Source organism: Diadema setosum, chromosome 4 (genome assembly GCF_964275005.1).
Source record: "Diadema setosum chromosome 4, eeDiaSeto1, whole genome shotgun sequence".
NCBI classification, from domain to species: domain Eukaryota; kingdom Metazoa; phylum Echinodermata; class Echinoidea; order Diadematoida; family Diadematidae; genus Diadema; species Diadema setosum.
In genome coordinates this window covers 42868206-42880520 of record NC_092688.1, presented here as the reverse complement: position 1 = coordinate 42880520, position 12315 = coordinate 42868206, and the positions used below count along the sequence as shown (strand labels likewise).

Genomic DNA, 12315 nt, shown 5'->3' with positions numbered 1-12315 from the left:
AAATTAAAGCAATGAGCTTCCCTCGTACGATCTTAAATCGAAGCTTCATGGAGTCATGACTCAGGATTTGGCCTCACTGCTTCGTTGGCTACTGTACTTCTCTCTCCTAAATAGATCAGGGAAAGTTGTCTTCTGTTTCTTTTCACAGTTTGTCTCCGTCGTTGCAATGAAAACTCTCTTTTTTTATTTAGATTGTAAGCTTTAAATCGCAGCAAACCTCTTCCATTGATTCAGAAGACCTCTCCCTAAAAGTTAACAAGGGGCGAGTCTGTTTACCCTTCCTGTGAAAGTTTGCCCTTCTCTTTTATTCCGATGGTCCTCTGACATTGTCAAAGGAATGGAGTGGCGTTCTTCTCCGTTTCGGCAGTCCTTCTACTCAGGCATTGTAAAGCACGATAAAATATTTGTTTTACGATTAAACCTCCCTGGTTTGAAATTCCCTGCCCTTGCACATACAACCTTGCAAGTTAGATGCCTAAATGTTTGAATGGGAGTTTTCTTACAAAGAATGCGCGATTAAAGTCAAATCGGAATCGAGTATTTGCCGTCATTGCAGTGGCGTACCGTGCAATATTACAGAGATGGATGAGGGGCTCAACCAGTATGAGGCTGTGTCTTGTACACATGTATGTCTGTGTGAGTGTGCGTGTGTTTATGCGTGTGTAAGACTGATACATTTCTTAGGTTTTCTTTTTACAGCGACTTATATTTTACACAAATGATTATACTAATCCATGCATTGCACATGAATAAAGGACATTTCACAGAACACATGAGTTGTATTGGTTTAATGGAGATTATCCATGTTTCATCCCTACAAACGTACAAAAATATCGTATATTCGTACCACTTTAGAAAATGATGATAACAACAAACGAACAGACAGACAGACAGAGAGACATGCAGATATGCTCATCATGTGGCAGTTTAACAACTCTATCCAGCTTCTGAAGTTTAATTTGTGTAACTTTGACATACAAAAGAAGGCTATATTCAATCAAATTCAAGTTTTGAGATCTCTCTACATAAATTGATAGATCTCAAACTAATACATGTTCAATTACTTACATGACAGTGAACCCAAAATTAATATGTATGTGTTACGAATAACAGTCAGTAAATCTGTTACGATCTCTTTTACATGTTTGTAAATGAGTAACGATGGGCGCATTGTATTCAAAGCAACGACTGCTTTGGAACAGTTTACAGGACACAGCTTTGTAGTCATCAGTCTTTATTCTGCATATCATTTAATACACTCTACAAAAAGATTTGCAACACGCACCAAACCGAAAGTTAAAGTTTTACCAGCTGATGACGAATTATCTGAAACATGTTTTCATGTCAATCTGTATGTTTAGAATGTCATTTCATTGCCATAGGTTTCTGGGGTTTGGTTTTAATTCTTGTACTCTTCCTTGACAAAGTTTGGTCCTGTCAGAACATTATAATCAGTTTATTTCAAACGACTTTACCGTTCAAAAACTGTATTCTTAATGAAATGTATATAAAGACCATTCTAGATGACTGAACTTCTATTCAAGATCAAACAATCATCGACACTCTTTTAACAATTCCAAAAATTAAAGAGCGATTCCTGATACTACCCCCTTTCCAGTCAATGACATGCGCAACGTGCTTATAAGACGTAAAATGCCAAACACGCCCTATATGCTATAATAATTCAAGTCAATTCAAGTTCAGTCTAAATTCATCTTTATTTTCAACAAAACATAACATACACTTCATTCTGTTCTTTTTGTGACAAAATAACAATGTAAACGGTACACTGTGAAAGGAACAGAGTTAACACCAAGAGCGAAACATTATGATATACAGAATTGGACTAACAAGAAACATTTCAATGTATCACCATGACAAAATATTGCGCAATGCACGAAAAATTTAAGGATACACTGAAAAGACAATGCTTATATTTTGTGCCACTATACATGAAAAGGAAAAATCAATGCAAAAATAATTCTGGAAGTTCACTTCAGAGACAAGACTGACTGGACAGTCTTGTTGTTTTTGCTGTTGTTTTTGCTGTTGTTTTTGCTACTATATTTTTTTTTCTGTATGAGGGAACTGCATTCTACAAGCTCTGCTTTTTAGCAGTCCCCTCCATTTCCAGCAATATTGTTTATGCATTTACCACAGTGACATAACAGTTATTTTTTTTTGTATCTCTGTTGATAATTTACCTGTATCTTTTTTACAATGTTATTTCTGTTCATCGCATTGTGGTACTGATTTTCTGACATCTGTGTATATGAATGTTTCATTGTACTTTCAATTATTTTGTTTGTTGGAAATGAAATAAATCAACTTGAACTTGACAACAGGACGATCATGAGACCAAGACTGACATAACAAGACAAATAAAGAAACAAGGAAACACAACGACCTGAGACAACGACCTGAACAGAAAGATCACAACAAGGTGGATGTGGTTATAAAGTGTAAAGAGGGAAAGGAAAACAGAAGAATTGAGGAAATGACTTGAAGAAAGTCAAAGTTGTAATAACCGCAAACGTTTACAATTTAGTAGCAATAAAATGAGATATCAACTTGATAAAGGAGATTTTGCGAGTGAATGATAACAGGTCTCCGATTAAGTGGAATTATGTGAAATTATGAAAGAAAACATTTTAATCTCTTTTTGAATGAATATAATTGAAGAAGCTGTTCTGATATCGTTATTCAAAATGGGTAAAGGTGCTCTGAGCTAATAATCATCTCCTCGACTATAGTAAATATCAACTTCAAATGTGGATTCGAATCTACGTTATAAATGAAATAAACACCTACAAAACCAGCATAGTTTGAAAGTATACATGAATACCAGCTGACCTGATCATAGCAAAACAAAATACAGAGATAAAATCAGATAAGATTAAAAGCGAAGAAACTATGTAACACGCATTAATCGCTTAGACAGCAAAGCTACGTTTACATTATGCTCCCGGCGGCCAAGATAGTTGCATTTGCGGATGTGTTGCTCCGTGAGATTGGGCCATTTTATTTTTTTTTTTCTGTATAATGGTGGCATTTTTTTTTCTCAGCTTGGTCATCTCTCCTTGTATTAGAGATGTAAGATGTAGTAACGGCCCAATCGCCCCCCCCCCCCGCTTCCCTCCCCGCCCCGCGTTGTTTCACGTCCATCCAGTTTTGTCAACGGCGCGGTGGCCCGAAACGTGATTGCCGTGGCCGCGCGTCTAAAGAAACATAGTGTAAAATTGGCATAAGCGAGGCAGTAAGTTCCAGTTAGTTTTAGTCACCGATCTTATTCAAATCGGACCTCGATATCCACTCCCTGCATCTCCTTCCGGAACCACTCGTCGAACTTTTCGTTTTGTGCAACGGTGAAATAGTTCTTCCAACGACCTGTCTTTCCTGTGTAAGAATATAAATTAGTTCAACTAGTGAGACTTGAGCGCTTAATTTTCAGTTCATTGATGTGACCAATGATGAAAGGCAGTATATGAAACCATGGACCTAAGTAGGTCCATGATGAAACGATATTCGAAATAATGCACGACATCTGGTGCGAGAAGTGGATGTGCTGGCAAGCAACATTTTAAGGATTAAATGAAGAGTCATTACATCACAGATACTTAACACAGTGAATCTAAAAACCAGCATTACTGTCAGTGCAAATAACCTTTCTCTGATCAGGCCAAAATTGGAACTACGAGCTGGCTAATTTGACATGTTTGTGCTTTGTTTTGATTTTTGTATCATGGTTCTGATCAAGCTATCTTATCGTACCACGCCCACTCTTTATCTATAATCTAGAAACTTTTGAGGAAGAAATTATCTTGACGTTGATCGAGGGTGGCTCTTTGCTATAATCTCCCCTATTTCCAGCGTCAATGCAAGACACTGATGGCGATATTTGCTTTACCTTTGTTGAGGAATGGCAGTCGAATGAGCTCAGAATTGGGTTCCGCGTTTTCTTCAGCTCTTTTCTGGTAGGTCTTCCGCATTCCGGGCATGGAGCTGTTTTCAACAACCCGCTGCAAGGCTTCCTTCGACAGAGGGCGCCCCATATGATCGGCCACCATCCGGATGTATTTCGCAGGGTCCTGAAACAGTGTTGACCGCAAGAGTCTTATCATTCTTCTCACCCTTCCTTACTCTTCTTTTCTTCCCCTTAAACCCCGCCACTCTCACCCAACCCCCCCCCCCCCCTCTCTCTCTCTCTTCGGTTTCGTCCACTTCCAATGCATATTCACTGATGAATACTTAATCAATGCATTGCACATGATTATAAAACGTGCTCCAAGAGAGAACACAAATTATCGGCTGAAATTCACATTGCAAGAACTATTTTGAAACTTAAGGCGTGCTTATCTATAACAATTCTAGATTGCAATCTGTGGTGAAAGTAAGGTTGAAAGTGAGATAATATGATAATCTACAATAGATCAACACAACCGCGCGTCATAGTTATACATATCAAGATGAACTTGTTTTGACTTTCTAAAGACTGCAGTGTAAAATTAAGTAAAATCTCTGGAATTGAGCAACAAGGCCACATAATATCTGATGTTAGAGACCTTACACATGTTATGAAACGATCGACGAAGTCTCCTATCGTCAGATTAGATATCTAGGGATGACTATAAGTTCCAAAGTTCATACGGTAACCGTTCTACGTCTTGTGGGTATAGTCTTGTTGCAATGCGCACTGTCTCCCACTCAATCATACCTGTAGGATGTCTTCGTAGAACAAAAAGAGCAGATTTTCTTCCTGTCGGATTTCCCAGAATTCCTTGACATGGTCAGGCCATGGTCCGAATTCAATGTCTGGGAAGATACATATGACACAGATTGAAAGAACAATCATGCCTTTCTCTGTTGATTAAATCCTCATTGTATTATCCTTACGGCGCCAAAGCCGACTTAGATTTATTCAAATTTTTATTCATTAAATGAAATCAGACAGAAATTTTACCAAGAATCATTATCATCATCATCAATAATTTACAAGCTATCATCAGACAATAACAAGGTGTGTAATTGCAAAATATACAAATAAGATATAATGATGTTGTCTCCTCCTAACTTTTGTAATAAATTGTTTGTCGAGTTTTGTGATTGTATTATTTGTAATTGTGTTATTTTTTGCATGAAAACGACAAAGCAAAATTACTGAGCGTAAACTAAATACAAGAATCAACATTACAGTTGGATTGCCCAACTCAGCTTAGCTGTTGTACTGAGTGGTCCAAGGGTAAAAATTGATGATGATACAGTTACATATAATAATAAAAAACATAATATAAAAAACATAAATTTATTTTGATAAAAACATTCTTGAAACATGAAGAGAAAGCACATGCACAAACTACTAAAGAGAGCATGCATTTCATAACAATATGTCCCCCACCATTCCATTGTCAAAGACTAGATTTCATCTTGAAATTAAATTCTCGAGAGAAGAATGTGGGGATACTAACTACAGATGCAATACATACCATTTAAAACTTTAGAACTATTTTGGAATTACAACCTCAATTATATTGCTGAATACAGTTGAATTTGAATGAAATTATGGTTCTGGTGGCATGCCATTATAACTGCAAGACTCTCTAAATAAAACATATTCTGTAAGAGTATTTAGTCTTGGTTTCGGTAATGAACATCTTACAACAGGGAATAGTAGTAGGGAATTAATTCAAATGATCATTTTAGATACTGAGCACTGGGGACATTCAAAATTTACAGAATTAACATGATTTTTGCGTCACGTAAAGAATCCCAGTTAAGCATGTGGATAATTTGATGGCTGGATACATGTTTGTATGGATCTATTCAGGGAATAATCTTGTCTACACCCTATATTGTGGTCTTTGTAATTGCATAGTGTACCAGTATTTAGAATTATAGAGGAGCCATAAAGATATTACTGAGTAATTTTCATTGAGTCGATACTCACTTCCGTTTATAACCAATTCAATTGTTCTTTCCCATGTCAAAGGAACTTCGAAAGGATAGTCCTTCAGAAAGTTGTACCAGGAGACGGCAGTATCCTTAGGGTTGCGGGCGAGGTAGATTACCTAGCAAGGATTATTGATATAATGCGAATGTGTTTTATTGACGAATGAAGACCTCTATATCGCGAAGTCAAAGGGGATGGCTAGTAACTGATCAGTGGGAATCAGTGGAAATGCTGGGGGATGATTGTTCCAATCCTTGTGGGATTCATTTAAGAGTACATTATATATCTATTGTTGTGTGAAAATTATCTGCTGCAGAATGGTCTCATAGTCAAGTAATGTGCAGTTTAATGCCCCGTCATTGTACAGGCATGTAAGCCTGGAACCATTAAACTGCACATTACTTGAATATGAGACCATTCTGAAGCAAATAATTTTCACACAACAATAGATATATAATGTACTCTTAAATGAATCCCACAAGGATTGGAACAATCATCCCTCAGCATTTCCACTGATCAGTTACTAGCCATCCCCTTTAAGTCAAATGTGAAATAATATATTCATGCATTGCATGGCTCGTCACAAGTGGAAGGTGTGGAATAGAGGGCACGGGAACCTTTGAGTTTATATATATATATTTATTCATTTATTTATTTATTTATTTATTTATTTATTTATTTATTTATTTATTCATTCATTCATGTTTCATATTACACATTTCATACAAGTTTTATATTCCATTTGATTTCAGAGAAGAAAATGTGTTTAATACAACAGTCAATTTGAAACAAAATTGCACATAATGTATAAGGACATAATTATAAGCGACGTGGTAATATGAGGAACCTACTAAAAAGCAAAGCTTGTAGGATGTAGGTTCTAAAGATATGATATAGGCTTTTAGTACAATATGTCAATGTCAGAAATGACGAAACATGCGAGAATACAACATGTCGAGAATATAATTAAGTTTACGGAATGCACAAAGTATTGTATGATGTTCATGATTAAACTTAAGGTATTAATGCTAAGTAAAGTAACAAACTGTGATCGAACAAAATAATATCTATTGAACGATAATTCAACTCAAGAAGGAAAAAAAAAAGCAGCAAAGCCCCCCCCCCACCCAAAATTCAAGGTGGATAGAGGGGGGGGGGGGGACCAGATAATTTCAATAGTATGCTCCGCCATGAACAGATGAAGGCAGCTTGAGACCCACTTCTACTGTACATATATTATCTTCTACACAACTATGACCTGATTTATAACAATATTATTCAATGTGAAAGTAAAATCATCACCTAATGATAAGACAATATACCACCCCAAAGGGAGATACGCTTTTCATTTCGTATTAATCAAATATAAGATAAATATTAAGCAAGTCATTCTGCCACTACCTCGGCTATCCTATACAAACACACAGTTCAGTCTTACTCTACCAACCTTGCCTGTCTTCAACAAATCCTTGGGCATGTACTTGAGCCTCAGATGGGTCTGGATAACTCTCGGTGAGGGCGCTTTCGCTATCTTCTCCATGTTTGGCGCCATGTCTGGAGGGCTGTGCTCTTCTTCCTCCTTGGTGTCGGGCAGCTTCTGGTCCAGGTCGATCATCTCGACGACGGTGGAGCTGGAAATGCGGTCGATTTTCTCCGGGTAGCCATCCGAGTTGATGAGACCGACAATTTCCAACATCCAGTGGGTTCCTGCGTGGGAGTCAGACAAAATGCTTTGGCCTTTAAATGTCCTGTCTACCTTTGGGAGCAGTGATTTTGGAAATGTTCAAGATTTCACTTTTGATGCATATGTGAAGGTCAGTTGTATCACAGAACATCATACCATATAAAATTGTCGCAATAAAGCCTAAAATATAAGGAGATATCACTATTTTTCTCATTAAACCGTAACTATCTGACAATAGACGATTTAGTCTGGAAATATTTTTATTGTAACTATTATTCACATTTTGTATATTTAACAATGCTTAACATCAATTATACTGGTTCAAATTCTTACATTGGTTGTTTCTATCCCTAACTCACAGTTTAGAACTATTTTGAAGCAGTAATGCTGGTTTTTGTTCCATCTGCAAAAGGTAAATTATGACTTTAATTTTTTTTTCTGTTGTGCTACATTCCCCTTGCGTTGTCTTCCTCAGACGAAAATTTTGTCATACCATTTAGTGATATTGAAAATACTAAAGAAATTCAAGTTATTCATCTGTGTGCGTGTGTGTGTGTGTGTGTGTGTGTGTGTGTGTGTATGTGTGTGTTTTGTTCCTTCATAAGGAGGAACATTACTGTATACAAACCAGAATGCCCAGAGGTCGTTATTCAAGTCCACTGACGAATTGCCTACCGTTGATAATGGTCTCCTCTACCTGTATACATGAAATATATCATGTAGGCCCTACAGGTATGCTAACTCGTAATTACATATTTCTGTTAAGTATAATGGTTCATCTTGATGCGAAAATTGTTGATTTTGTCATCATGCTTTATTTGTACCAATGGAGAAATAAAACAAACTGAAAATACACGACTGAAATTTTACCATAATAATCGTAATTCATTAATGTTCTTTTGTTCGTGTGTGTATGTGTGTGTGTTTTCAAAACATTGCAAATAATTCGATAACTGAGAAATATACCTGATTTTGGATAAGTCACTACCCAGGTATCGTCGGGGCGGACGTCAAATGTCCGCAAGGCTTTGATGCTGGAATCCAACACAGAGTTGAAGTAGTTGATCCCATCGTACTCGTGCACACCTCGGATATAAGAAGGCTTCGCTCGCTTTGCCATTCTCATGCGAATTCCGGAACTATATCAGAGATCTGTGCGGAAACACAACGGAAGTGTTAGAGAACAAAGTGTAGTGGTGCAGAGGATATGTGTCTGGACTTCCACACGTGAGGGTCCTAGGTTCGAATCACGTAATATGCTTACATTCATGGACAAGATGCTTTGCTGGTGCAATCATAACTATAGCAGGACACAGCACAGCACCACTGAAAAGGCAATCTTTCAAGCTTTCAACGCAAACAAACAAACAAACAAAAAAAACAAATAAAAGATTTGTTTTTGTTTTTATTCGTTACAATCAAGTCTCCTAAAGATGTTAGAAATGGATGATAAAACTACAAATTTGAAATTCACTTTTCTTCCTCTGACGTATACGTGAATGTCATGTCCGTTTCAAATTTTATATCATGATGCTTATAATCCCGGTTTCTAGAATGTTCAAATATTGTAGTTCTATGCGTTTTTAGTGCTCTTTAAATAATATCAAAAGGCAGACAGACAACAGTAATATTAGGCGCTCAAAATGGGAAACATATTATTCCCTATATCTACGACAGGTGACACGTTCAAGAAACATAGTTGCATTCATGACAGTTTTGTTTTTAGATTGTTATTCTGCTTAATGGGATATCGATCTTAAACCGACCTTGTGTTGATATGCATAGCCTAACAATAATGCGCTTTAAAGGAGATGTCCGTTTACAAAATGTAATCAATAGAGGGGAAAATACATTACTTTCCTCAAGTAAAGAGGTATCCCGAAAATAATGCTGCGATTTAGTTGCAAAACGTTACATTCCTGGCAATTGTAGTTTATAATGGGACGCTGGCCTGGGCCTCGAAAAATTATCATATCGTGATAATATCTTCTACCTTTGACTTTTGTATGAAGAGAGAGAGAGAGAGCGAGAGAGAGAGAGAGAGAGAAAGAGAAAGAGAAAGAAAAGAAACATGATGTACAATAGAATTGACATGAAACAAAAACGCGCATTGCCAACAGAAAAGGTATCAAAATCAAGTTGTTTCCACTTACCAACTTAAATCACTTCAATCCAACACGTCCAATTACAACTGCCGCAACAGTGCCACCCTCCAAAATGGATTACAAACCAATGATGTGTTGTACATTCTAGAATATTGTGACCCGCCGCAACAAATGGACCCAAGAAAATCGCGTTAGAAGTCAGATTGTCAGAATTAGTGAACCATTTCTCGAATTATTTCGATCCTGAAAAAAAAAAGGAAATGATCGAAGGAAAGGCACCCTCCCCCTCAGTGGCGTAACTACGGGGGGGCATGGGGGGGCACGTGCCCCCCCCAATCCGCTGGTAAAAAAAAGGAAAAAAAAAAAGGAAAAAAAAAAGGAAAAAAAAAGGGGGAAAAAATACCAAAATGGTAATTCAAGGGTTAATAAACTGATTTTGAAATCGACATGAAAGGATGATCAAGAAAAAAGATATTTTTCTAAGATTTCTTTTAACCATATAACTAAAGAGGTATTATAGTGAAACATTGTTCAAAAAGCCCGGAGACAACAAAAGATTGTGATTCAGCGTGATTCCTGGTTGGCATTTTGAATATAAGCAGGATGTGCGCAGTGAACTCAGAACATCGGAATGGCAAAAAGAGTCGCTGCAATGTTACGCAATGTGATGTTTGATAGGTTGTGCGCATTTGCTATCAAAGCTTGATCATTGATTTTGCAGTATTGCTTTACATACTAGTCTATATTAAAATGCCTTGCATTGCCAATAATAAGACTTGACCTTGGCTATTTCCTAACTTTTCCATCTATATGAAACACACACACACTCACAAACGCAAACAAATTAGGGGATGCTCTATATAAAGTGCAGATTTTGGACATCCTTCTCCCGCTTGGTCACTTCGACGCCCCCTCGCTGGTCATACTCCCCCAATCATGAACATAAACCAACACCCTTGACTACCAGTGGCGGATCCAGGGGGCGCACCGGGCGCCCCCTCCCTCCAAAGCGAAAAAAAAAATACATGTAGCTACAAACGACAGTTTTTGGACTGTAAAATGTCAACATTTTCAAGCTCGCTCGCTTCGCTCGCTCGCATTTAACCGTTATACGCCATTCTCCTAATGTTATTGCCAATAATTGCCAGCAGTTGCGCCCGGTGCGCCCCCCCCCCCCTCCTGAGTTTCCAAAGCGAAAAATATAGCTACAAACGGCAGTTTTGGGACTGTAAAATGTCAAAATTTTCAAGCTCTCTCGCTTCGCTCGCTCGCATTTAATCGTTATGCCATTCTCCTGATGTTACTGCCAGCAATTGCCAGCAGTTGCGCCCGGTGCGCCCTTTCTCCTTAATTTCGAAAGCGAGAAAATATAGCTACAAACGGCAGTTTTGGGACTGTAAAATGTCAAAATTTTCAAGCTCGCTCGCTTCGCTCGCTCGCATTTAATCGTTATGCCATTCTCCTGATGTTACTGCCAGCAATTGCCAGCAGTTGCGCCCGGTGCGCCTCTTCTCCTTCATTTCGAAAGCGAAAAAATATAGCTACAAACGGCAGTTTGGGGACTGTAAAATGTCAAAATCTTCAAGCTCGCTCGCTTCGCTCGCTCGCATTTAATCGTTATGCCATTCTCCTGATGTTACTGCCAGCAATTGCCAGTAGCTGCGCCCGGTGCGCCCCTTCTCCTTAATTTCCAAAGCAAAAGTAAAGCTACAAACGGCAGTTTTGGGACTGTAAAATGTCAAAATTTTCAAGCTCGCTCGCTTCGCTCGCTCGCATTTAATCGTTATGCAGTTCTCCTGATGTTGCTGTCAGTAATTGCCAGCAGTTTCGCCCGATGCGCCCCCTCCCCTTAATTTCCAAAGCGAAAAATATAGCTACAAACGGCATTTTTGGGACTGTAAAATGTCAAAAATTTCAAGCTCGCTCGCATTCAACCGTTATATGCCATTCTCCTGGTGTTACTGCCAGTAATTGCCAGCAGTTGCGCCCGGTGCGCCCCCCCCCCCCCCCGCCCCGAATTTCCAAAGCGAAAAAATATAGATACAAACGGCAGTTTGGGACTGTGGATAGCGTAAAATGTCAAAATTTTCAAGCTCGCTCGCTTCGCTCGCTCGCATTTAATCGTTATGCAATTCTCCTGATGTTGCTGTCAGTAATTGCCAGCAGTTGCGCCCGGTGCGCCCCCTCCCCATAATTTCCAAAGCAAAAATATATAGCTACAAACGGCAGTTTGGGGATTGTAAAATGTCAAAATTTTCAAGCTCGCTCGCTTCGCTCGCTCGCATTTAATCGTTATGCAATTCTCCTGATGTTGCTGTCAGTATATAGTAATTGCCAGCAGTTGCGCCCGGTGCGCCCCCTCCCAATAATTTCCAAAGCGAAAATATATACAGTAGCTACAAACGGCAGTTTGGGGACTGTAAAATGACAAAATTTTCAAGCTCGCTCGCTTCGCTCGCTCGCATTTAATCGTTATGCCATTCATGTTACTGCCAGCAACGGCCAGCAGTTGCGCCCAGTGCAACGCCCTTAATTTCAAAGCAAATATATTATTATATATAGCTACAAACGGCAGTTTG

The 12315-nt window shown here is 38.4% G+C and overlaps 1 protein-coding gene across 1 annotated transcript; it reads right to left on the bottom strand.

Moving 5' to 3' along the window:
- Positions 1 to 3286: 3286 nt before the first annotated feature.
- LOC140227292 (sulfotransferase 1B1-like) lies at positions 3287 to 8751 on the bottom strand. Its single transcript, XM_072307715.1, has 6 exons — positions 8598 to 8751; positions 7395 to 7654; positions 5945 to 6065; positions 4715 to 4812; positions 3908 to 4088; positions 3287 to 3396 (listed from the first exon to the last, which is right to left on the bottom strand). The coding sequence occupies exons 1-6, from the start codon at positions 8749 to 8751 to the stop codon at positions 3287 to 3289; spliced, it is 924 nt and encodes a 307-aa protein (XP_072163816.1).
- Positions 8752 to 12315: the final 3564 nt, after the last annotated feature.

Coding starts and splice junctions, on each gene's coding strand:
- LOC140227292 (XM_072307715.1), bottom strand. CDS start 8,751: ATGGCAAAGCGAGCGAAGCCTTCTTATATCCGAGGTGTGCACGAGTAC. Junction 4,813..5,944: donor TGAATTGGTTATAAACGGAA/GTGAGTATCGAC, acceptor GTATCTTCCCAG/ACATTGAATTCGGACCATGG. Junction 4,089..4,714: donor TCTACGAAGACATCCTACAG/GTATGATTGAGT, acceptor ACACTGTTTCAG/GACCCTGCGAAATACATCCG.